The sequence below is a fragment of the Canis lupus genome, chromosome 13 (assembly GCF_011100685.1).
Source record: "Canis lupus familiaris isolate Mischka breed German Shepherd chromosome 13, alternate assembly UU_Cfam_GSD_1.0, whole genome shotgun sequence".
Taxonomy (NCBI): domain Eukaryota; kingdom Metazoa; phylum Chordata; class Mammalia; order Carnivora; family Canidae; genus Canis; species Canis lupus.
In genome coordinates, this window is record NC_049234.1 from 39,935,457 (window position 1) to 39,958,238 (window position 22,782).

The following is a 22,782-nucleotide window of genomic DNA, read 5'->3' on the forward strand; positions in this document are numbered from 1 at the left end:
GGGGGGGACACGGCTTAGAGGAGCTTCAGGCGGGCGGGCTGGTCAATCCCACAGCGCCACGCGTTGAACAGGCCTCTTTAAGCAAATGCATACGTAAGACAAGGCTATGTGCCTCGTTTTGATAGATTTGATAGATTTTGATCAGTTGATAGAAATGTGACCCGAGGTCCTCAGAACCCCAGCTGTCACCTGCCCTGGGGGCGAGGCTTCCGCAGGTGCTAACCCCGCGTTAGAGACTCCTCTGCTGCATCTTCGGGACCCAGGGGTCATGAACTCGGTCCAGAGTCAAGAGCTGGGAGGACAATCCTAGCTCCGCCACACACTTTGCCCGTCCCGCTGTCGAGCCTGCATCTATCAAGGGGGAGTAGTACTGTTTGTTCAGCGTCAACGAAGGGAAGTTGAGATAATCATAAGTGTCTTTTTAAAAGGCAGAAAAGGGGATCACTGGGTGGCGCAGAGGTTTGGCACCTGCCTTTGGCCCAGGGCGCGATCCTGGAGACCCGGGATCGAATCCCACGTCGGGCTCCCGGTGCATGGAGCCTGCTTCTCCCTCTGCCTGTGTCTCTGCCTCTCTCTCTCTCTGTATGACTATCATAAATAAATTTAAAAAAAAAATTAAAAGGCAGAAAAGCCCTTTAATAACGTCAGTCGTAGATTTCGGTATATTTGGCACTTAGAATGGTTCAAGGTAGTTTCAAGGAGTCATGATTATTTTACTTTGGAAGCTATTTTTGAAAATTGCCATATTTATGATCCTGAGACCCACATTTTTTTGATATTCGCTTGTTCAAAGATAATTCTAAGGGGCAATGACGATTCACTGTTTTTTTTTTTTTTTTTCTTAGAGGAATGTGGAGTGCTGGTGCACCTTGCATTCAATGTTTTGTTTTGTTTTAATGATTCTATTTTTTTGACACAGAGCACGAGCATGGGGAGCGGCAGGTAGAGAGAGAGGAATTCCCCCGCCCTGCGTTGTGGGGCTCGATCCCAGGACCCCAGGACCAGGACCTGAGCCAAAGGCAGATGCCTAATGGACTGAGCCACCCAAGGGTGCCTCACTGGGGTCTTAAATTAGAAGACATCTAGTTTTTTTTTTTTTTTAGTTTTTTTTTATTACCTGCCCCCCCTTATGAGTTCTCTCCCCTCCTGCTGACCGTGAGCTTTCTAAACAAGCGCGCCGGCTCTAACCTGATCCCCTCTCCACTGAAGCGTTTCCCCAGTACTTTCTTTTAGTAAGGTCTCAGCTTTCTGGATTTCCGATCCAAATATCATTTCCTTCCGTGGCTTTTTAAAAAGATTTCATTTATTTGAGAGAGCGAGAGCACGAGAGCAGCGAGAGGGGGAGGGAGAAGCGGGCTCCCTGCAGAGCAGGGAACCCCATGGGGGCTCCATCCCAAGACTGTGACCTAAGCTGAAGGCTGACGTGTCCCCCACTGAGCCACCCAGACACCCCTCCTTCTGTGGCTTTTTACTTTGAATTTATCTTCACTTTCTTTCAGAAAGTTTAAACTTTTCAACGGACTTTAATTTCTGGTGTGATAATCTAACATAAAAGAGTAAGTGCTAATGCTCGCCCCTTAGGACAGTTACCTGCCCCTGTCTGCGAGGAACTTCGGACAGGGAGTCAGTGCTATTCTCCAGAAGCCCCGTGCTTGCGTGTGATCATCAAAAAGCCTTTGCTGACTTGTTTGACAAATACTACAGGAACCCAGACCCTGTCTGGGTCCTAAAAGAGCACCTTCTCCAACCTCTTTTTTTTTTGGGGGGGGTAAGATCTGCACTTTCCTGTCCCCCTTTTTAACTGCCCAAGTGAAATAATCCCCCACTGCATCCTAAAAGGCTCACGTGAAGTCTTGCTTCAAGAAAAGCTCCCAGGTACGAATGGTTTATTTCAGGGAAAACCCCAAAACACCAGGAATCTCAAAGTCCTTCAACAGCACAACACCGGAGCAGCTGAGAAGGAACTAAAATCAGTGTCTCGGCCGTGACCTGGGGCAGGCGTCCCTACTTTTTGTTACCCTTATTTCCTCTGCATGCTTTCTCCTTTGTAAGTTGTCCATCCGCTTGGCCGTTAGGCAGACTGATCCCACAACATAAGGGTACTTTATACCACAGGAAGGCCCTAGGTCCTCCCATGGAAATGCATGGCCTTTAGAACAACAGAGGCCTACTGGGGCCGTTGGAAACCTTGACGATGCTTAGAGAAATCCATGCCGTGTTATACAGGAGGCTACTGCTTACAAAATACTCCTGTTACATGCAAAACCAGAGGACTACTCGCTATGCTTTTCCTCAAATGGTGGTCTAAAAATAACAGATTCCCCCCACCCACCCGGATTTGTAGCTAATGGAGTGAAAGGTGGATTCTTAAGTGATCACCCACAATCTGGTTTGTTTAGCCAAGGATGGAGACTGGGTGATGAGGGCAAGGGCACAGTGATGCCTTCTCTTGCTTCAAATTTTTTCTTTTCTTTTTCTTTTTTTAAGATTTTATTTATTCATGAGAGAGAGAGAGACGGAGAGAGAGGCAGAGACCCAGGCAGAGGGAGAAGCAGGCTCCATGCAGGGAGCCCGACGCGAGACTCGACCCCAGGACCCCGGGGTCACGCCCTGAGCCAAAGGCAGATGCTCAACCACTGAGCCACCCAGGCGTCCCCTGCTTCAAGTTTTCATTGTAAGTGACATGTTCAACAGGATGCCCAATACTAAGCTGTCCCCAGGTAATGAGGACAGGTGTTAAGTAATCAAAAATAAGCTAATCTTTCTTCTGTTTAGAGAGAGTGAGAGCACATAGGGGAGGGAAGGAGGGCCAGAGGGAGAGAGAGAATCTCAAGCTGACTCCAAGCCCAGAGTGGAGCCTGACACGGGGCCTGATCTCACAACCCAGGCTGAAGTCAAGTCAGACGCTCAACTGAGCCACCACCTAGGCATCCCTTAAATAAGCTAATCTTTCTTAATTTGACACTAGTTTTTTTTTTTCCCACTCATAACTGACAAACTGATTTTCATGTATACAGTTGGGGTTCACTATGGATTATTTACAGCAATCACGGTTCTCCACGTGAAACGGCTACTGATTCACATTCACGGAGGGGACTGCCAACATGGCTGGAATGTTCACCCTGAGAGTGGTGACCACAGCCTCATTTCAACAAGTGTCATTCAGTACTGGACCATTAAGAAGGCTCAAGAAATTGCAGCATTAAAAAAAAAAAAAGAAAGAAAGAAAGAAAGAAACTGCAGTATTTTCATCTTTCTGGGAAACAGAGACGGGGAATTACTGGAAGATCAGCGAGGAGTCATCTGCAACACAGACATTTCACCTCATATAAAATCTATAGATTCTGAGAAATGGGAGGAGGACTACATCCCAAACTACCCCTTGGTATTTGCCAAGGACAAGCATTTAGGACTGGGAATCAGACAATACCACCTGGACATCTGTGTTACTTGTCCTTGCACTCTGAAACTCTTAGGCACAGCTCCGAATGGCTGATGTCGATCTCCAGGACACTACTTGCTCCCCCATGCAAAGAGGAGGATGGGGAGCAAGATGGAAAACACCCCTCTGGAGATGAAACCCCTCCTTGATCAACCATAATTTATGGAACTGTGAAAGCTGTGCAATCCCACAGTGTGTCCGCCCCACCCCACTCCCTTGGACTTGGTAGAACCCAGTAGAGCGCTGGTTTCACTACATTGAGTTCTACCCCAGTGTCTCTTGCAGCTGCTGCCTGCCTGGCTCGGGAAGACACCGCAGCCCTTCACCTAACCCCAGGGCTCAAGTGCAAAGGGAGAGATTGGATTAACTTCGCCTCTTGCTTCTCCCCCACAACACAACTGCACTCAATCTAATTACAAAATATTCTGAACCAAACCTCAGGTCTATTTTGAGGAATGTCTTTAAATGAAAGGATGGAAGGAAAATAAATGTCTGATTTGGCCATTCTTAACAACTGCTTTTGTTTTTGCTTTGTATGCATACCAATAAACAAGTGGATAGTGTTTTTCGATATTTCCTTCTTTTTAAGTCGGCTGCCAAATTGGGTGGTTCAGAGACACTGAGTTAGGAAAAGAGCAAGCTTTCTATTGATATTTATGTATCAGCCTTAAAGTTTTTTATTTTATTTTTATTTTTTTAGCCTTAAAGTTTTTTAATGTGCTATATATGCTTTATTTTGAACATACTATATTAGTTATAATAAAACATGTATGTAATTAACCGATAACGGTGTACACCGGTGGATACGTGCTCAAAAATTTTTATCAATGGGCTGCATGATTAAAAAGGTTTGAAGATACTGTTCTAATGATCGTACTATCTTTTGTAGGTCACAGACACGCAGGAGTGAATTAAAAGATATAAGCAAAATTGGCACCTTTTTAAGAAGTAAAAAAAAAAAAAAAAAGATGTTTTGCAACCCAGAGACGATCTTGCCATAAAGATGACTTCACTACTCCACAAATCTAGTGTCTCTAAGAGGCAGAAAATGCCTGCTTCGCCAGGGGCACAAATAGTTTGGGATCAGCTTAATTACTGGTCTGTCTTTGATCTATTCCTTTAAGTTTACAGTTGCTTATTAACTTTAACGGGGAGCCGCATGCTAAAGAGAGATTGTGCCTGGTGAAACCTAACAAGAACAGCAAGAAATGAACGGAACAGGAGAGACCACTTGATCAGAAATACTCGCATCCCTGCTCTGGAAGGATCAGTCCACTTTACTCTCTATAACTACTGAATAAAACACATATAGCCAAGTCTTTAAAAACACAAAAGCTAAAAAAAAAACCAAACAAACAAAAAAAAAACAAAAGCTGCTTTTAAAAAAAGAAGGCCACTTTTTGATGCAGACTCAGGCTCATGGCACTTGACCTATTCCAATCTTCAGTCTAGAATGGACATGGATAGAGATCTTTGAACAGGACAACTTAAACATACACAGGGCAAGGCTAGTAGTTCATCCTGAAATTTCTGTTTGGCACCGGAAGGCTAAGGCCACCCTGTGCATGCCTTTTTTTTTTTTTAATAACTTTTCTCCCTCGCTGGCCAAGACCAAGACTAGAAACATGCATACGCATGCACGTGGACACACAAACAGATGAGACCGGGAACGATCTGCAGGTGGCTTGTAAGAATAAGGCACGGTACCTGGTATGCTCTCTAATTTCCGTCTGAGCTCTTCATTTTCTTGTTGTAGTGAAATAACCTCCTGCTCCAGCTCTTGGCATCTAGGGCAGTAGCCTTCCTCTTCCTCCTCTTCTTCCTCCTCCGGCAGTGTAGAAGAGGACGGGTGACCGTGGGATTCGGAGGTTGCCGGGGAGGTCCAGCCACCTAGTGTATGCACGGGGGAGGTTGACAGAGGATCCACGTCGGCCAGCTGGCCATACTCACTGACTGAAGAGGTGTTTGGAGTTGGAAAGCTCCCTGAGAGCAGGTAATTCTGTAGGGAGTCAGTGAAAACCCTCAAAAAGGCAGAAGTCTGTTGTTTCCTTTGCATATATTGCATGTCTACGTCTATGTTATCTGAGGTCTGACTGTGGACCCCTTTCCCGATGGGACACTGCTCCTGTCTTTCCATATAACTCGAGCCTTCCTGCTTTACACAAGAAATCATGGATTGAGAATGGTTGGAGTCCAGAAGCTTTCCTCCACAATTTAAGAGACTAAGAACTCGACTGCATTGCTGGGCAAAGGCATCCAAGATCATTCGACTCTCTGAAACACACGAAAAGACACATCAGAGATGGATAGCCAAAGACAAGGGAGAAGTAAGGTCCTCAATTTTGAGGTTAACGTCCAAAAATGTCAAAGATGTGCATTTCTGTCCTCCACCCCCCAACTATGGTGACAAGGCAGGATGCACTTGGCTTCCTGTCATGCTGTAACCGGGTGGCTGCCCCAAGAGTTACCTCCACCCCTTACTCTGGGAATCGGCTGGACTGCGACTCTGGGCACCAGAGAGACCTCTCCCTCGCTGTGGCATTAACTGGCCCGCACAGGCCTGAATTCACACCTTTGGCTTCATTAATATCGTTACTCTAATGAATCGAGCCGGCCACTGCAGACTCAATTCCTCATTGATAGGAGGGCTCACGGCAATCATTACTTCTATTTCTGGAGTGCCCTCATGCCCTTGCTATTAATCAGCTGATACAATCCCTGCCGAGAGTACGTTGCTCCCAGATGCAAACTGGAGAAGAAAGAGAAGTCCTTCTGAAGAGCTCACTAGACCTCTGAGGTAAAACAGAGAGTGGCCTATAAGGCAAACGATGACGAGCCCGAAAGCAACACCGTGCTATCCAACATCTGTGCTCGCTATGCTTTCTTTCCATTGATCTGCGGACCATTGAAGGCCAATGTTTATGCCAATCCGTAAGAAGCATCATGTGGAAAGCAGCAGTGCCTCTACTTGCAGCCTTCCATCAGATTGCCAAACCTCTTAAAATGGCACGCATGCACGGAGCGTGCTGGTTAGTTCATGGAAACGCCTTCTAACGCATATTAATTGTCAATCAGAGGAACGTAAAAACCAAATGGAAACCAATCAGCTTAGAAAAACAAACTAAAACCTCTCAAGTCGTGAAAACGTGTTTTCATGACATCAGCCTACGGGTCTTAAAAATTCACCCTAAATGCAAATGTCACAAGGTACATTCTCTTCTTTCCTGACCACCACCTGAGACAGACTATCTGTAAATACAGAGGTACGCTATGAGGCTTACAGAGGTAGTGGATGCCTCTCATTTTCTTCTCTGCTCTACTCAGAAGAATGGCCACAAACAAAATACTATGGATCTTAGATTCCAGCAACTATTTATGATAGAAATTTAACTATCTACTTGCTATTTCTGACCATGTTGATCAGCTGTATTTTTGAGGGGGGACAAACTTTAGAAATGAAAAATGGTGAGATGCTGGAGGGCTTTTATGGGGACAACGAAATCTTTACTGAATATATGCAGGGCCTCTTGTAAAAAAAAAAGTAAGATTTGAGTTTATAGCATTTCATATTTCCTTGGCTGGGGTGGCAAGAGCACTCTGGGCAGGCTGTGAGTCCACAGGGCTATTTTCCTCCTGGCACAGTGCATTCCCGCTCCTAGGAACAATACTGCCCTTAGACACAGGCCGGGGGGGGGGGGCCTGCCCTAACCGTCCTCCTCCATCCCGCCCTCTCCCCATGGTGAGGTACCCAAGATCCAGGAGTTCCTTACTCAAACTGCTTCGAGGGCCTGTGCTGGACTCTTCCCTGAGCCATTCTCCCAAAGACAGACCATGGTGCCAGAGCGTGGAGGTTTGGACTGGGGCATCCATTCGTGTGTATGTGAGGTTCCTCCTAGTGGAAGAAGCTGGGGGTGGGGAGAGAAGGCCATGGGCTGGCTGAAAACTCCAAAGTCAAATCTGATCGTTAAGAAGGCGTCTTTGTCAGGGTAGGTGGATGGAACATATTTTATTTACCAGTTTGTTAATTATATTTAGATACGTGGTATGTAAGGCCTGCATTTGTACTTTTGTTCTAAACCCCACAAATATTAGGCACAGGCCTGTTTTTAACACAGCGATGTTTGAGTCCTGAAGAAAGAACCAGAAGTCAAGTACACGGTCAGGCTAGAACTGACCGATGGGCTGGGAACTGCGTTGAACAGGCCGGCAGGATAAAAGTCCACTTGCTATTTTGGAGGAAAAGGGATATGGATATGGGAAGTATCTTTTCACACCAAAACACTAGAATTGATGCCTCTGCCCCTGCCAGGCAGAAGGGAAGAACTGTAGGAACCCACTATTTAAACCGAAAAGTAATGGGAAAGACCTGAGGCATTTGGGTATTATTTCTTTCTATTGACCCAAACCAAATAAACTGCCGAACCATATAAACAGGAAGACTTAAGATGTTGAATTGTCATCTTCACTTCCGGGTTTTTGTTCTTTTACTAGTAAAATCAAAGGATGATATTGATTGGGAATTTTCAATTCTAGCACACTAGCAGTTTTCATTCATTTTAATCCTATAATCCCATTCTAGACCTGAAGTTGTATTTACCGTTTGCATTTTAATCAGCACAGTCTCAATTGATTTACATCCTATGCACCTTTACCATAACCTTGATGAAAGGAACAAAATATGAAAAGAAAGGCGAAAACAGAGATGCCTATAAGGAATTGCCCGAATAGCACACTCAGTAGCTTTCTTCATATTGATAAATCACATCAGGGTATAGATTTTAAGGGAAAAAAACCCTGATTTAGGGACAAGCATGATCTGTTTTCTTAATTGAAGGATAAACTTGTAACACGCCGAAAAAAATCATCATGCAACACACTACATTATGAAGATAATGTATTAAAGTGCACTCAGAATATCAGAGAATAGCTTTAACCATAAAACAGTTCTTGCCTTCAGTGCCTCATTCTGATTTTGTTCTAAGAGCTGACAGATGCAAAAATAGCGACCATAAGCCTTAAAGTCCAACTTCTCCTCTTTTTGGTACCTTAAGATATTTAAATAGTGTCTTAACATCAATACAAGGAAGAACATGATGAAAAATGTTACTATTACACTTGGCATTAAACAGCACATCTCTCTATCTACTACACAGCCCAGCCAGCAATACTTCAGCTTTCCAGACAGAATGTGATTAGAAATGCAAGTACTACGCAGTGCCCATTATGACTAAGAAAAGGAGAAAAGTTCTGTTTTTATATGAATACAATTGAATGGTCACTGACCCATGATTCTTAATTAAGCAAAGTGAGAACATGAACATTTTGAATTTTTTTAACTTTTTTTTTCCCCTAGTAGCAGAATGCTGCACTCAAGCGATGGCAGGGAAGTAGAAAGTCAACAGTCTACAAAGGGGCTTTATAAAACTACCTGCCATATTCCTAACTTCTCTAAAATCCAACACTGCAAAATGTAGATAATTCCCAATCCCAAAGCACTGCAAAGCGACCACCTGTAATTTATTTTGCTCTACTGTGCAATCTGTTGGGATAATATCATGTTGCAAATTGTGCCGAGTCTGATTCCAAAATCTGAACCTGTGGTTATTATTATTTTTTTAATTAAAAACTTCATTTCTAGAAATTCTTGTGAATTTAAGTGGTTCAGTCTATCCTAAATCTGATAAGTGAATAAGAAGAGGGATGGGAACCAAACACCAAGAGGGATGGCAACCAAACACAGGCGCCTTTACTTTTAATGGCCTTCTTTGTAAGTAAAGCCCTGAATGGAATTTGCCCATCACAGCGGATACCCAAGAGTATTCTGTTACTATGAAGGAGATCACAGTCTTCGAGATTAGTGGTAACCTTTTGATTTTAGCCCAGTGAAGGGTGAAATATATTAATATTAAAAATGCAGAAGCAGAAAAGGTTTTTTTTTTTTGTGATCCACTATCCTGTATCCGTACGTTCTATCTGCCAAAAGGATTTCCAGCTAGTTCAAGATAGATGGTTCCCTTAAAACATTAATGTAACTTAAGAGAGGACTTCATGGCATAGAAAATAGAAGTCAGAAAATGAAAGCATCTTTGGGAGCATCACCTTCGTCTTAAATCAGTGAACTAGGTCTTTAAAAAAAAAAAGCCATCCAATTTTTTTTCATAATGGCAAACATCAACACAGCAAAACAGGATGCAATTTTTCTAAATAAATAAATCAATGATGTGTCAAAAATTAACAGATGAGTTAATATACTCGGTGCTATCAAAACCAGATGGTGCTTCCTAATATCCATCCTGCTCAGTCAATCCCTGAATATTTTCTGGACCATCGGTATATAAAATAGGATGCTGCTATTTGTGATGGCAAACAAAAGCAATCATGCCTGCCAAGCACATACTATAACAGGCAGCATTTCAGCTCTGCTAGACAGAAAGTAATTAGAATGCTTTTAATGTCCAAAAGAATGATGCTGATAGGCTGCCACAGATGTGTAGATTTATGAATATTTATATGGTGGTTTATAGCTGACACTTTTATCAGTTGAAGAAGATAAAATATCTGCCTGACTCAAAAGCTTGACAGTCAGGTTAATAAAATCTCATTAAAGAGAATGACCTATGCAATTATATAGGATTTATTGTAATTCATTTTTGATTGTACTCTGCTTAAAGATGCAATTTCCCATTTCCTGATGCCAAATTTAGGCTGCATATCAAGATCTACGTGGGTTTTAACTCTAAGCCTCCCACAGAGGAAAAATATGCTTTTAAAAACCATGGTATATTACCCCTTTTAAGGGAAATTATACTCTGTGGGATTTTATAAGAATCCTGAAAAATCTATTTTTAATCACCTATTTCTCCTCTCAATGGTTTATGGCTTTTAATGGCAAATAAGATTCACTTCAACCTTTTCATCTTTTCCCTGTATTTACTCTGGACACTCAGCTGTATCTCTTCTATCCTTGGCACGATTCATCACATGGATGTCTTGACTATTTTCCGTTTACTGGGTGGCTGGAGAGGCTGCAAGAACACTTTTGTGAGGGTGCAACAAGCAACTTACCACCTCCCCAGCCCCCTCCCCAATACGCTTAAATGGTGGCTGTGTGCACACACGCTCATTGGTTCAAAGTGGAACCATTAGTTCCTCCAAGAGCCAATCAGCTCTTCAGGTGACTGTCCCTCTGATGGCCACTCACATCTCTGTGCCTGTAAAGAGCCGGCTTTGTCCATCAATGATGAATTTTATGAACACAATTCATGAGGTCTAATACTATGGCCTTTTTTTTCCTTTTTTTTTTGCTGCCAGACCATTTTCCTCACTGCATGGAAGGAACCTACCAACCAACCCATCTTTCCAACAAGCACATGGCATTCTGTCCTTGGTACTATCAAGCTTACCTCTCTCTGACCTTAAAAAAAAAAAAAAAAAAAAGAGCAGCAGCAACAGCAGCCTTGAGAATAAAAGAAAATAAAAAGATATATGGAGTTTGAGAATGAAAGAAAATAAAAAGATATAGGGAGTTTGAGGGTGCATCAAACAAAGCCCCCTTTCACTCTTTTAGATTCAGTAGTGTGATTTCCACCTGGGAACAGAGACAAAATTATCTAAGAAACACTGAAAGAGAACATTTAGAACAAGGTGAAAAGGAAACACACACAAACTCCTTGTGAAGGGAAGACCGCAAGGGCGCTGCCAGAGTGGGAAGGGGCATGGAGAGGACATCAAGTGGCAGGTGGAGAAAAGAGACACAATGCAGGAAAAAGAACAGGAAAGAGCAACGTTAAAACTGGCTGAAAATGGAAGTGAGGGAGCAGATTCAGAGCATAGAAAAGAAAGTAAAAGATTGAAAGATAGCGAAGACGGAAAACAGAAAGCAAGAGGGGGTTAAAGACAGAAAGGGGGAAGACCCTGGGGGGCAACGTGGTGGAGCTAAGGTCACCCAACGGGGCGGGCAAAAATGTTGGAAAATGGGAAAAGAACTCGAGCTGGGCAGAAACAACATAAAAAGTAACGCCAAAGCACAACTAGGGAGTGAACGTGGGCATGAATTACAAGAAAATAAGAGTCTAGCCGCAGAAAGGAAGAACACAAGGCTTCCCAAGAAGGAGAGAACACAGAAGAAAAATAATGGGAAGGACGGAGGCGGGTGAGGAGCCCAAACACAAGAGAATATGGGGTGGAGACCGCAAAAAGCACCCCACAAACAGCAAGGAGCCTCCGCAAGATCCCCACTCAGAGCCGGCAAACCTCTCCCAGTCAGGCAGGGGTGGGTGGTGATGGAACCAGGCTTCACTATTACCTGCAATTAGGTTTTCTTTCTCAAAACCAATCCTTCATGTGTCAAAATATTGACAAACAGCATAACGTTGGCACAGGCGCCTCTAACTCCTGTAGAGACGAGGCTCCTATTTCCATTAGGACAAAAGCCTCTGCCCGTGGACACGCAGCCTCGGGGGCTCTGAACGGCCCTCTGGGGCCCGAGGAGGAAGTTTCCGACATGGGGGCGCCCCGGGGGCGCGGGGGGTTGGGCCAGGCCCGGCTCGGCCTCCCCGCCCGGGGCGCTGGCTGCGCGGAGGGCCCCGCAGGGGGCGGCTCCCCGGGGCGGTCCCCGCCGGCCGCCAGGGCCCGGCTCCGGCCCCAGGTGCGGCCCCAGCCTCCCCGCGGAGCCGAGCCGGCGGGCCGGGCTGGGGGGGGCGCCCCGTCCCCGGAGTGCGCCGCGGGGCCGGCAGGTGCGCACCGAGGGGCAGCGGGGCAGCGGGGCAGCGGGCGGGGCGGACCCGCGGGAGCAGCGGCCGCGAGAAGCGGGACGGGGCGCGGGGGGCGCGGGGGCGCCGGGAGGTGCGGCGGCCCAGGGCCCAACACCGCGGCCGTCCTGGGATGCCCGGAGCCCTCCCCCCCTGGGATGCCCTCCCCCGCACCCCGCCGCCCTGGGATGCCCGGCGCCCCTCCCCGCCCCGGGAACTCCCCCGCCGCCCTAGGATGCCCGGCGCCCCGGCCCTCCCGTCCTGCTCCGGGACCCGGGGACCCCGCCCGCCCTGGGACGCCAGCCCCCGCACCCCGCGGCCCTGGGACGCCCGGCGCCCCGCCCCTCCCCCCTCCCGTCCCGAGACCCGGGAACCGCGCCCGCCTCCCTGGGATGCCCGCCCTGCCCCCCGCCCCGGACCCAGGGACCCCGCCCGCCCCGCACCCCGCCCCGGGACCCGGGGCTCCCGCCCGCCCTGGGATGCCCCGCGCCCCGGGACTGCGCCCGCCGTCCTAGGATGCCCGGCATCCCCCCCCCGCCCCTGGACCCCGCCCGCCCTGGGACGCCCGGCGCCCCGCCCCTCCCCCCTCCCGTCCCGGGACCCGGGAACCGCGCCCGCCGCCCTGGGATGCCCGCCACTCCCCCCCCGCCCGGGACCCAGGACCCCCCCGCCCCGGGATGCCCGCCGCCCGCGGGGTCCGAGCGCGGAGCCACCTGTTAGGAGGCGCGCGCGCCGTCGGAAGCTGCGCACGCGGCGGCAGGTGGCGGTGGCGGCGGCGGCGGCGGCGGGGAATTCTCTAGAAGTTGCGGCGGCGCGTGGAGACCCGGGGTTGCGCCCCGCCGCCCCCGCCCGCGCCCCCGCCCGCGCCCCGCGCCCCCCGCCCGCCCGTCCGTCCGCGCGCGCGGGGGAAAGTTGCGGCTTGGAGCGGTACCTGCGCTGAGCTCCAGGCTGGCGCCGTCGCTGCCCGCGCTGCTGCTGCTGCTGCTGCTGCCCGCGGCGGCCCCCGGGCCCGGGCCATAGCGCACGACGGCGGCGAAGGACGAGGACGAGGACGCGGCGGGGGCCGGCGGCGCCGAGGTCCTCGGGGGGCCCTGGGGCGCGGCGGGCGCGCAGGACGGAGACGACGACGAGGCGGCGGCGGCCCGGCCGGGCCCGGGGGGGAAGGAGCCCTGCGGCGGGAACGGCGGCGGCTCGCCCGCGCTGCTGCTGCTGCTGCTGGAGGCGGCGGCGGGCGGCGCGAAGGGCGGCGGGGGCGGCGGCGGCGGCCGGGAGAGCGGCGGCTCGAGCAGCGGGGCCCGGTCGTAGCGCTTGGCCAGCGCCGGCCGCTTGCCCGGGAACGTCCTGAGGACGCTGTAGGGGCCGCGCTGCCGGTAGATTTTGGGGCCGCTGGGCCCCTCCTCCGCCGGCCGCAGCGCCCCCTCCATCCCGCGCCGCGCGCCCTCCCCGCCCGCCGCCCGGCTCCGAGGGCGCCTCCGCCTCCCGCCCGCCGGCGCGGCCCGTGTGCGCGCGAGCGGGGGCCGGTGCGCCTGAGCCCGAGCCCGAGCCCGAGCCCGGGCCGCCGCCGCCGCCGCCCGCCGCCGCCGCTGGCATCGCTGAGCCCCCGCGCGGGGGGACCGCCGCCGAGCGCTGATTGACAGCGCGCCTCGCCAATGCCTGCGGGGAGAGAGCAGGCGCCGGCGACGGGCCGGGGCAATAAGTGCGGGCGGGCGGGGCCGGGGCGGGGCCTGCGCGGGCGGGCGCCTCCGACGGGGGAGGGCGGCGCGGGGCCCGGGGCGCGCGCCGAGGGGCCCCAGGTGCGCGCAGGTGCGGCGAGCCCGGCCTCCCCGGGGCGCGCGCGCGGGGCGGGGCGCGGGGGGCGCGGCGTCGGGGCGCGGCCTTCCGCGCCCCCGCCCCGACATTCGCCCCATTGTGCGCACGGGTAAGCCGAGGCTCTGCGACGCAGGTGCGCACAGCCGGAGCCTCCGGAGCGGGCGTGGCCGAGGGCGCACGCCGTGGGAACCCAGACCCCCCCCCAGCACGTCCACGCTGGGCGATGGAGGGAAATCTGGGACCTGACACCAACCAGTGGGGCGGCGACGTGCACCTGCCAGGGTGGCCCTAAGACGGGTCGCGCCCTGCGTGGCCCGGCGAGCTCCCCCGTGCGCTGCGGCCACACTCCCGGCGCACACGCCTTTCCAGTACTTGCAAGGCGGAGGAGCCCCTGCGCTTTGGAGGAGGCTCCCCGGGGCGCACAGATGGATCTAGAGGCTTCTCGCAGGGGCTCCTTGGAGGGAGCCATCCCTCCCCCCGACTGGCAGGGAATCTGGGTGCATCTCCCCTCCCCCCCCCCCCCCCCGCTCCCGGGGGTATGACCCTGCCTCTCCCCACTGGAGTGACATTCCTTTTCAGAGTTTTCCTTTCACGCCTGGGAAACTGACCCATTTCCTTTCTAGGGGTTCAGGGCCTCCACCTCTTATTCCCCATCTCGCCCTTCCCTCTCTCTGCTGCTCCAGCTTCTCTGTTCCTCCACCCAGGACGGTGCCCCTCTCTCCTGCAGCCTCCTCAGATCATGCCGTGGGCACCCCCCCTTTCCATTTATTAGAGATGAAATAAATAATGCCATAAATAAAAGTATTTGGGAGTCCAGGAACTGTCAGAGCTGATTAGGGCATAGAGGACATTTTCTTTCTCATTATGCAAAAGCATTTCATGGGGAAATAAAAGAGGTTTCATTGTAACTCATGCATGTCATATTTCAAGGAATTCAAGATATTAATCATATTTAACATTATTTGCAACGTTTCTCCCTGGCTTCTGAAAACTGCTAAATGAGGACACGTGGATCACTAGGAGAAAGGGAGACAAGCATGAGAGGGACAGTTAAGAAATAATGAAATGCTGGTAAAAGACGGGGAGAGAGAATGAGATGCCAGAGGGATGTTTCTTAGGGGCACCTAAGTGAGAAATGGGGGAGCTGCTTCTGAGATGGGAGGCAGCTGAAATTGAATGATATACTGGAGGAAATAAATGATAACAAACCTCCCCACACTTTTCTCTCTATAAAGCGGTTCTGAGTTTTGCATTGACATGTTTCCCTCCCACTTGACTCCCAGATGATTTGCCAGTAGGTGCCGGCGGTTTGGAAAGAAACCGAGGTAGTGGCAGTGTTGGTGCGGGGTGGCTTCGAGGGGAGAAGTTCACGAGGGCTTCTGCTGGAGGAGTCATTTCCTGCCCCTGTTCTCTTTGGGTCACGTATTTTTAGTTTGTGTCATCCTCACCGCTTAAACCCCCAGAGAGACTGGGAACAGTACTTCTGTTGTTGTATTTTACCAACTGGAAGGACCTAGCATCCTATACATCAAAAAGTGGTCATTTCTGTAAATCTCAATGCTAAGATCAGTGATTTCGCTTTAAAAGGAAAGGTGGGGTGGGGGAGGGCTCCTAGCGGAAAAATATTAGAAATTTAGAGATGATCGACTTCAAATATTAGAAATTTAGAGATGATCGACTTCCGGATCCTCATGCTAACAGTCACCTACATCTGGGTCCGTGGAAAAACGAAGTGCTTCATAATCACCCTCGGGAAAATAAAATGGGCATTTATTCCAAGTGTGGAGTTGAACTCAATTTTAAAATTGTGACTGACTACGAATCCCTGCCTGGGATTGCAGTTCGCTGGGTATTGTGTGTAAATGTAATGTACTGAACTGTTTATAAAATCACTGGTAGCACTTTGTAAGCATCTTTCTGTAAGTTATAGTCTAAATTATCAGATGGTGACTTTCCTGATAGCTTCTCTTTAGGGTCTCCTAGGGGCTGATGGGATGGTAATTACACCCATGTTTTAAGTCTCCTTAGATATTTACTCTTATCTCAAAAAATAAAATAAAAAGGTAGTGGACTTTTAAAAGCCAAGCAGCTATTTATGGACAGGGTGATTTTTGATTGGCAGCATGTCAATTCCTTGAGCCATCCAGAATATAGCTCTTAAATAATAAGCCAGCCATGGGAAATGCTTTTTATTGCACCAATTTCAATGATATTTAATGAGCTTCTGATTGACTGTTTGATCTCCCAATGTTTTGTGCTACTTTTAATTCATTTCGTATAATAGAAAAAAAAAGTAATTGGAATAAAATTTTGTGACAAGATAATGACCTTCTACTTTGAAATTAAATGTCTGATTAGCTTCAACATTTTAATGCTGAGATGATATTGCAGCAGGAACAGGGGTGTGCATACGATCATTTGGTGGGAAGGGCTGAGGAATACTCCTTTGCTTTTCTGCCCGCATGGCAGCGAGGGTGTAGTGGCCACAGACTAATAGCCTGGTGATAATAGAAGGGACCCTCGTGGCTTTTTATTCTTGAGACTGACCTATGCCTATAGCTTTTCTGTGACATTGTAAGTGTTGGACAAACCATGCCTAAATACTTCCGGTCATGGGGACCTCACTACTTCCAGAAGCATCATTCAGCCAAGGATTTGTTTGTTTGGTTTTGGTTTTTTTCAAGTAGACCTCACAATGGCGAGATTGCGTGCTTGACCGACTGAACCAGATGTCCCTCACCCAAGTATTTATTTAACGGGTATTTATTGAGTGCCTACTATGTGCTGGCAACTGTTTTAAGCACTGGGGGATATAATGGAAGCAGAATCTCAGATCCTACTATTATAGAATTGGGGTGGGCAGGTGATAAATAAGCTAGAAACTAACCAAATGATATTTTACATTTATGTAATATAATAAGTAAGTATATTATATTAATGTGCTTATATGGTTAATATTATACTAATGGAGTAAATATAATGTATGAAACATGTATAGTATAAAATACTAGTATTGATCACCTTGCAGATACAAATAATGTTGAAAAAAATAGGACGGGGATGTTACTTTAATAGAATGGTTTGCGAAGACCTCGGAGAGGGCACCGTTGAGCTGAGAGTTTACTGGTGAAAAAGAGCCATCCATGAGAAGAGGACTCCACGTTGAGGGACAACAGGTGCAGGACACGTAAGGTGGGAACAAGTTGGAGGTCCCCGTAGGCTCAAGCAAGGGTAAGTAGTCGGAGCGTCCTGTCAAGGGGCAGGGTGAGGAGATGAGGCCCGGAGGCAGGTTGGGCCCAATGGGTGGGTGCTGTATCCTGGACCCCTTGGGAAATGTTGGGCTTTTATTTTACTTTATTTTATTCTTAAAAGATTTTATTTATTTATTCATGAAACACATACACAGAGAGGCAAAGACACAGGCAGGGGGAGAAGCAGGCTCCAGGCAGGGAGCTCGTTGTGGAACTCGATCCCAGGACCCTGGGATCACACCCTGGGCTGAAGGCTCCACCCGGCATCCCTTGGGCATTCATTTTAAATGCAACAGGAAGCTTGGAAGTGGTTAAGAAGGGGAGTGACGTGACCTGATGGGTGCTCTTAAAAGATAATTTTCAGAAAAGATAAAATTCTGACTCTCCTATTATACACCAAAAATGTACTGATGTTAATGATTTTATTTAACTTGTTCAATGCCCTCATGGTATTCAAAGGAAAAGTCAAAAAAGCACAACTTGATACGGAATAAAGGAATGTTGAATTGAATGTGTAAATGGTTTTTCTATGCATAAACTGGTGTTTGCACAGGGTTGGAGAGGGTTGCAGATGGGGGGGGAGGGAAACTTTACCAGACAGTTTGCATGTCTGTCAGTTACCTAAACTTTCAAAGTTGTAAAAATAGTTCAAAGTCAATGAAAACAGAATCAGGTAACTTGGAGAAGGGTGTGTCGTATGTAGACAATGCATGATTTTTTGCCAAAAGACAATTTTTCTTTTCTACAAATGCTTTTTTTTAAATATTTTTTTAAGAAAACACTTTTTGCTTTGCAGTAATTGCAGATTTGCAGGAAGTTGCAGAGATAGTACAGAGAGGTCCTGAGTGTCCTTCGTCCGTTTCTTCCAACGGGAACATTCTATGTAGCTGTAGTTACAGAGATGGAATCCTGCAATATGTGATCTTTTGAGGTTTTCCACTTAGTTCAATGCCTTTGAGATCTTTCCATGTTGTGTGTAGCAAGTTTGTTCCTTTTTATTGCTGAGTAGTACTCCGTGCTATGGAGTCCCACGCATTCAACTAGGACATTCTGGTTGTTTTCCATTTGGGGCTGTTACAAACAAGGCTGCTCTAAAAAGTCATGTACAGGTTATCCTGTGAATGTAAATTTTATTTTTTAAGGGAGTAAAAGTCCGGGAGTGGGTTGCTGGGTCACTATACGGTGTTTTAAAGGAGTCATTTTGCCCCGTGGGCCATGCACTGGAGAGAATCAGATTGGCAGCCGGAGGACAATCTACTACTTTCCAAACAGTGACTGAGCGACCCTTTTGAAATATAATCCTGTCTCGCCACTGCCCTGTGTTGTTTTTCTCCTCCAGAGAAGAAAATTCAGAGTCTATTCAGTTGCCTGCTTAAGGCCCTTCGTGATCCACAGCCTCCCTGCCTCTTGGCCTCGTTCCTTCCACGCTCCCTCGCTCCGCTGCAGCCTTGGTGGTGGTGAAGAGGCCCTAATGTCCTGCCTCCACACTTTTACTCTCAATCTTTCTTCTGCTTAAACTGCCCTTTCCCCAGATGTCTGCCTCGTCCCCCATCTTACCTCCTTCCAGTCTAAGCTCCAGCATCTTTTTCAGTGAGAGCCTCACTGATGACTGTCTCTCTGCCGTAACCCAGCCCCCCCCCCGCCCCACGCTCCCATCTCCCATCCTGCCTAGCCCCTTGCACCATCTGTCATGCTGTATATTGTACGGTGTTTGGCTCCCCGGTCCAGATTGAGGACTCCTTTAGGGCAGGGATTTTTGTCCATGCTGCTGCCTCCCGAGTCCTCCACATCTAGAACCGTGCCTAGACCGAATAGAGGCTCGATGAACATACGCCGAGTGCACGATGGACTTGAGGAGGCTCGGGTAGTGGGTGGGACGGGAGCTGAGGTGAGTGGGACCGGTGCGGAGGCAGTGGGGTTGCAAGAAAGTTAGGCATATGCGGGACACATATGCCCCTATGCGGGCCCATTCCGTCTCACACAGCTCCGGATGGCGGGCAGGTGTCCTTACCCTGAGTCCGAATTTGCTTCTTCCAGTTGCTGACCCTTGGGCAATTCAGAGGGCGTCTAATCCCCTCTGTTTCCTTCCTGTGACCGCTTCCAGCACCTTTTTAGAATGGGCACATCATTTCAAAGAACACTCATCTTTGATCGAATTACTATTTTTCTTACTAATAGGATTCTGTGTCTTTCTTAGGATTCGTTTAGTAGCCAGTGACAGAAACCCAATGCAAGTGGATTAAGCATAAAAATGCTTTTGGCTCGCGTGACCCTGAGGAGGAGAGGCATATCTGGTGCAGAGATGCTCCTGTGGTGTTAGGAATCTACCTATCTCCATTTCTCGCCTCTGTGTTTTTTTTCTTTACTTTTTGTTTTTGTTTTTGTTTTTGTTTTCTGGCAGGCTCTGCCTTTGTGGTGTTCATCTGGCCACCAGCAGTGGTCACTTGTGTGGAAAGAGAGCATCACTTTCCATTGGCTCCAGCAAAAGTACCAGAATGGGCCATCATTGTCTAATTGGGTCAGTTCATTTGTTCGTTGGCCCTTCCACCGTTGGGAGGTGTTGGGGCTGTTTCCCTTAAAGTGCACGGAACTAAAGAACAAGGAATTGAAGACATTTCCTCAAAGTCACAAAACAAATCATTGGAGGATTTAACTCAAGTCAGGGTTCCTCTGTTTAATCAAAGTAGCAAATATACCTTGTCAAGCTTAGTAAATTTAATCTTTTATTCTCCATCCTTCACTTTGCGCCAGTGTCTAAAAGAATATTTCTCTCAAAGAGCTGAAAGCACCCTGGGCAGAAGTATGAGCTTGAGATGTTTAGGAGAACAAAGTTGGGTATTAAAGCCAGGAGGGAAAACGGTGCAAAGAAAGAAGGCATGAAGTGGAAGGTGAGGAGATGTGGTAACAAGTCAGGTGACAGGCTCAATTTCTGAGAAGAGTTGGTTGGCACTGTCTTCCAGCAAGATGCCTCCTCCCTCTTTTCACCACTTTGTATGAATATTGCAGTGCAGCGGGACAGGATGAGGTCGTAAGCTCATTCCAGACCCGCGGGAGGACCAGCTTCCGCCAAGAAGGTTCTGAAATGAGCCAGTGACGTGCAGCTTAGATATGCACAGCCTGAGGTTCTTCTGACATCACACGTTCCACGGTTTACTGGGATCTCCACAAATTAAGCCAGGCCAGTTGCCCTCAACCAAGAAAGCAGTTGGATTTGACCTGACCGATGCACTGGTTGCTTGGAGTATTTTGTAGTTTGCTAACAAAGCTTCTCTAAGTACCCGTCTCTGGAAAACAATAGAAATAGGTCTTGTTTTTTTTTTTTTTTTTTTTTCTGTAAAAATTGTGATAATTTTCTGACTGATTTCTCTGATGTCCAGGCAGTTGGGCTTTTGGGATTTCTTTTCTAGGCCAGGAGAAAGGGAAGTTTTGGGTTTGGCTCCTCTTCTTTGTCTTCAGAAGGCAGCTGGTAATGAACTTCATGTGTTGCATAAAGGTCAACGATGACCTTTCACCTATGGTTGCTCAAACTTCTGGGTCTCTCCCCCCACCACTACAGACAGCATCAAAAGTGAATGGTCATAGAATCATAGACTTGTCTTTTCTGCAAGGGGCTGTATTTGTTTCCTAGGGCCATCATAACCAAGTACCACAACTGGGTGGCTTGCACCTCAGGGAGGTATTGACTCTGGAGATGAGAAGCCCGCGAGCACGGTGTCAGCCCGATTGGTTCCTTCTGACGAAGGGTGTCCCAAGACCCTCCCTTAGCTTCTAGTGGATGCTCTACTGGCAATCTCTGGTCTTCCTGGGCTTGTAGAGGCATCACCCCCACCTCTGCCCTCATCTGCACTTGGCGCACGCTGTGTGCCACTTTCCATCTGTGGTCCTGCCTTTCAGCAGCCCTAGCTAACTAATACATATGCCTGTAGGTGGGTTGTGTGATCATCTTCATTAACCAAAATGAGTTTTGTCAGAAGACTCAAGTGTTTGATTTTTTAACCTTTTAAAAAATTTTTTAAATTTTTTTTTCGGAGTTCAATTTGCCAACATATACCATAACACCCCATGCTCATCCCATCAAGTGCCCCCCTCAGTGCCCATCACCCAGTCACCCCCACCCACCTCCCCTTCCACCACCCCTTGTTCGTTTCCCAGAGTTAGGAGTCTCTCATGTTCCGTCTCCCTCTCTGATATTTCCCACTCATTTTCTCTCCTTTTATTCCCTTTCACTATTTTTTATATTCCCCGAATGAATGAGACCATATGATGTTTGTCCTTCTCTGATTGACTTACTTCACTCAGCATCATACCCTCCAGGTCCATCCACGTCGAAGCAAATGGTGGGTATCTGTCGTTTCTAATGGCTGAGGAATATTCCACTGTATACATAGACCTCATCTTCTTTATCCATTCATCTGTCGATGTTTTGTTTTCTTTTAAAGATTTATTTGGTTTAGAGTAGGGGCAGGGGCAGAGGCAGAGGGAGAGAGAATCTGAAGCAGATTCTGCACTCAGTGTGGAGCCTGGAACGGGGCTTGATCTCACGACTCTGAGATGTTGACCTGAGCTGAAACCAGGAGTCGGATGCTTAACCGGCTATACCACCCGGGAGCCCCAAGCGGTTGACTTTTTTTTTTTTTTAAACAAGTCTACCAGAACTTGAGTGATTTAATATGTATAGACAGAGGACCAATGCACACAACAGCTATGCACACTCGCACTAGCAGTGAGTTCCCGTGAGGCCACAGAACACAGGGCTAATGTGTAAGCAGTATTAAGAACAGGGCCTTTGATCATTCCTGTCATACCCTAGGAGTTATCCACTGTGGTTTAATGAATTTTAGCATACCTTAGGAGATACTGAAGGAGAGTTATATAGGGCGAACCCGTCCGTGCCTTTTCCAACCCCACCCCCAAGGCATAGTAGAGAACAAGTTATTCTAGTTGAATCAAACATAAAAATCCTTAAAAACATGTATAAATGTATTTTTAGTTAGCCAAACTTAATCTTGGTTGACTTAACCTTGGCTGGGAGAATTTGGAAAAATCCTGATGCCCAGGCCCTTCCCCAGACCAACCAATTAAAACAGAATCTCTGGGGCAAGACCTTGGCCTTGTTTTTTTTTTTTTTAAAGAAAAATCTCTTCAGGTGATTTGAATATACAGCTATTCTGAGAACCACTGCTTGAAGCAATGGCAGTGTCACTGGAATAAGTGCATCATGGTATCAAGGTTGGAAGATGGTTCACATTGGGGTGCTTGGGCATTTTGCTGTTTATGAGCAAACAGGATATGCCCTTGCTGTCCCAAAGACAGACTAAGTTACTGCAGTTAGAGGATAATCACACTGGCCTGAAGTCCGGGCTAAGTGGGGTGTGAAAAAGAAAGAAATGGATTAAAATCAGGAGATGATTCAAACTAGCAAGACGACAGGTTTATTGGGTATAAAAGCAACTTGGTATTTGTAAGAGAGGGGAATACATTCAGCTCAGGCAGGCACCTTCAGGGAGAGGTCAAGGCAGTGAGTGAAACT

The 22,782-nt window shown here is 48.3% G+C and overlaps 1 protein-coding gene across 2 annotated transcripts in view; it reads right to left on the bottom strand.

Moving 5' to 3' along the window:
- Positions 1-13,616, bottom strand: part of BEND4 (BEN domain containing 4) — a 35,231-nt gene extending 21,615 nt beyond the window's left edge. For both annotated transcript variants that reach the window (XM_038555956.1, XM_038555957.1), the window contains exons 1-2: positions 13,124-13,616; positions 5,150-5,716 (exon numbers count right to left, since the gene is read on the bottom strand). In XM_038555956.1, the coding sequence (XP_038411884.1) occupies positions 5,150-5,716; positions 13,124-13,616 (1,060 nt within the window). The remainder of the gene's footprint in view (positions 1-5,149; positions 5,717-13,123) is intronic.
- Positions 13,617-22,782: the final 9,166 nt, after the last annotated feature.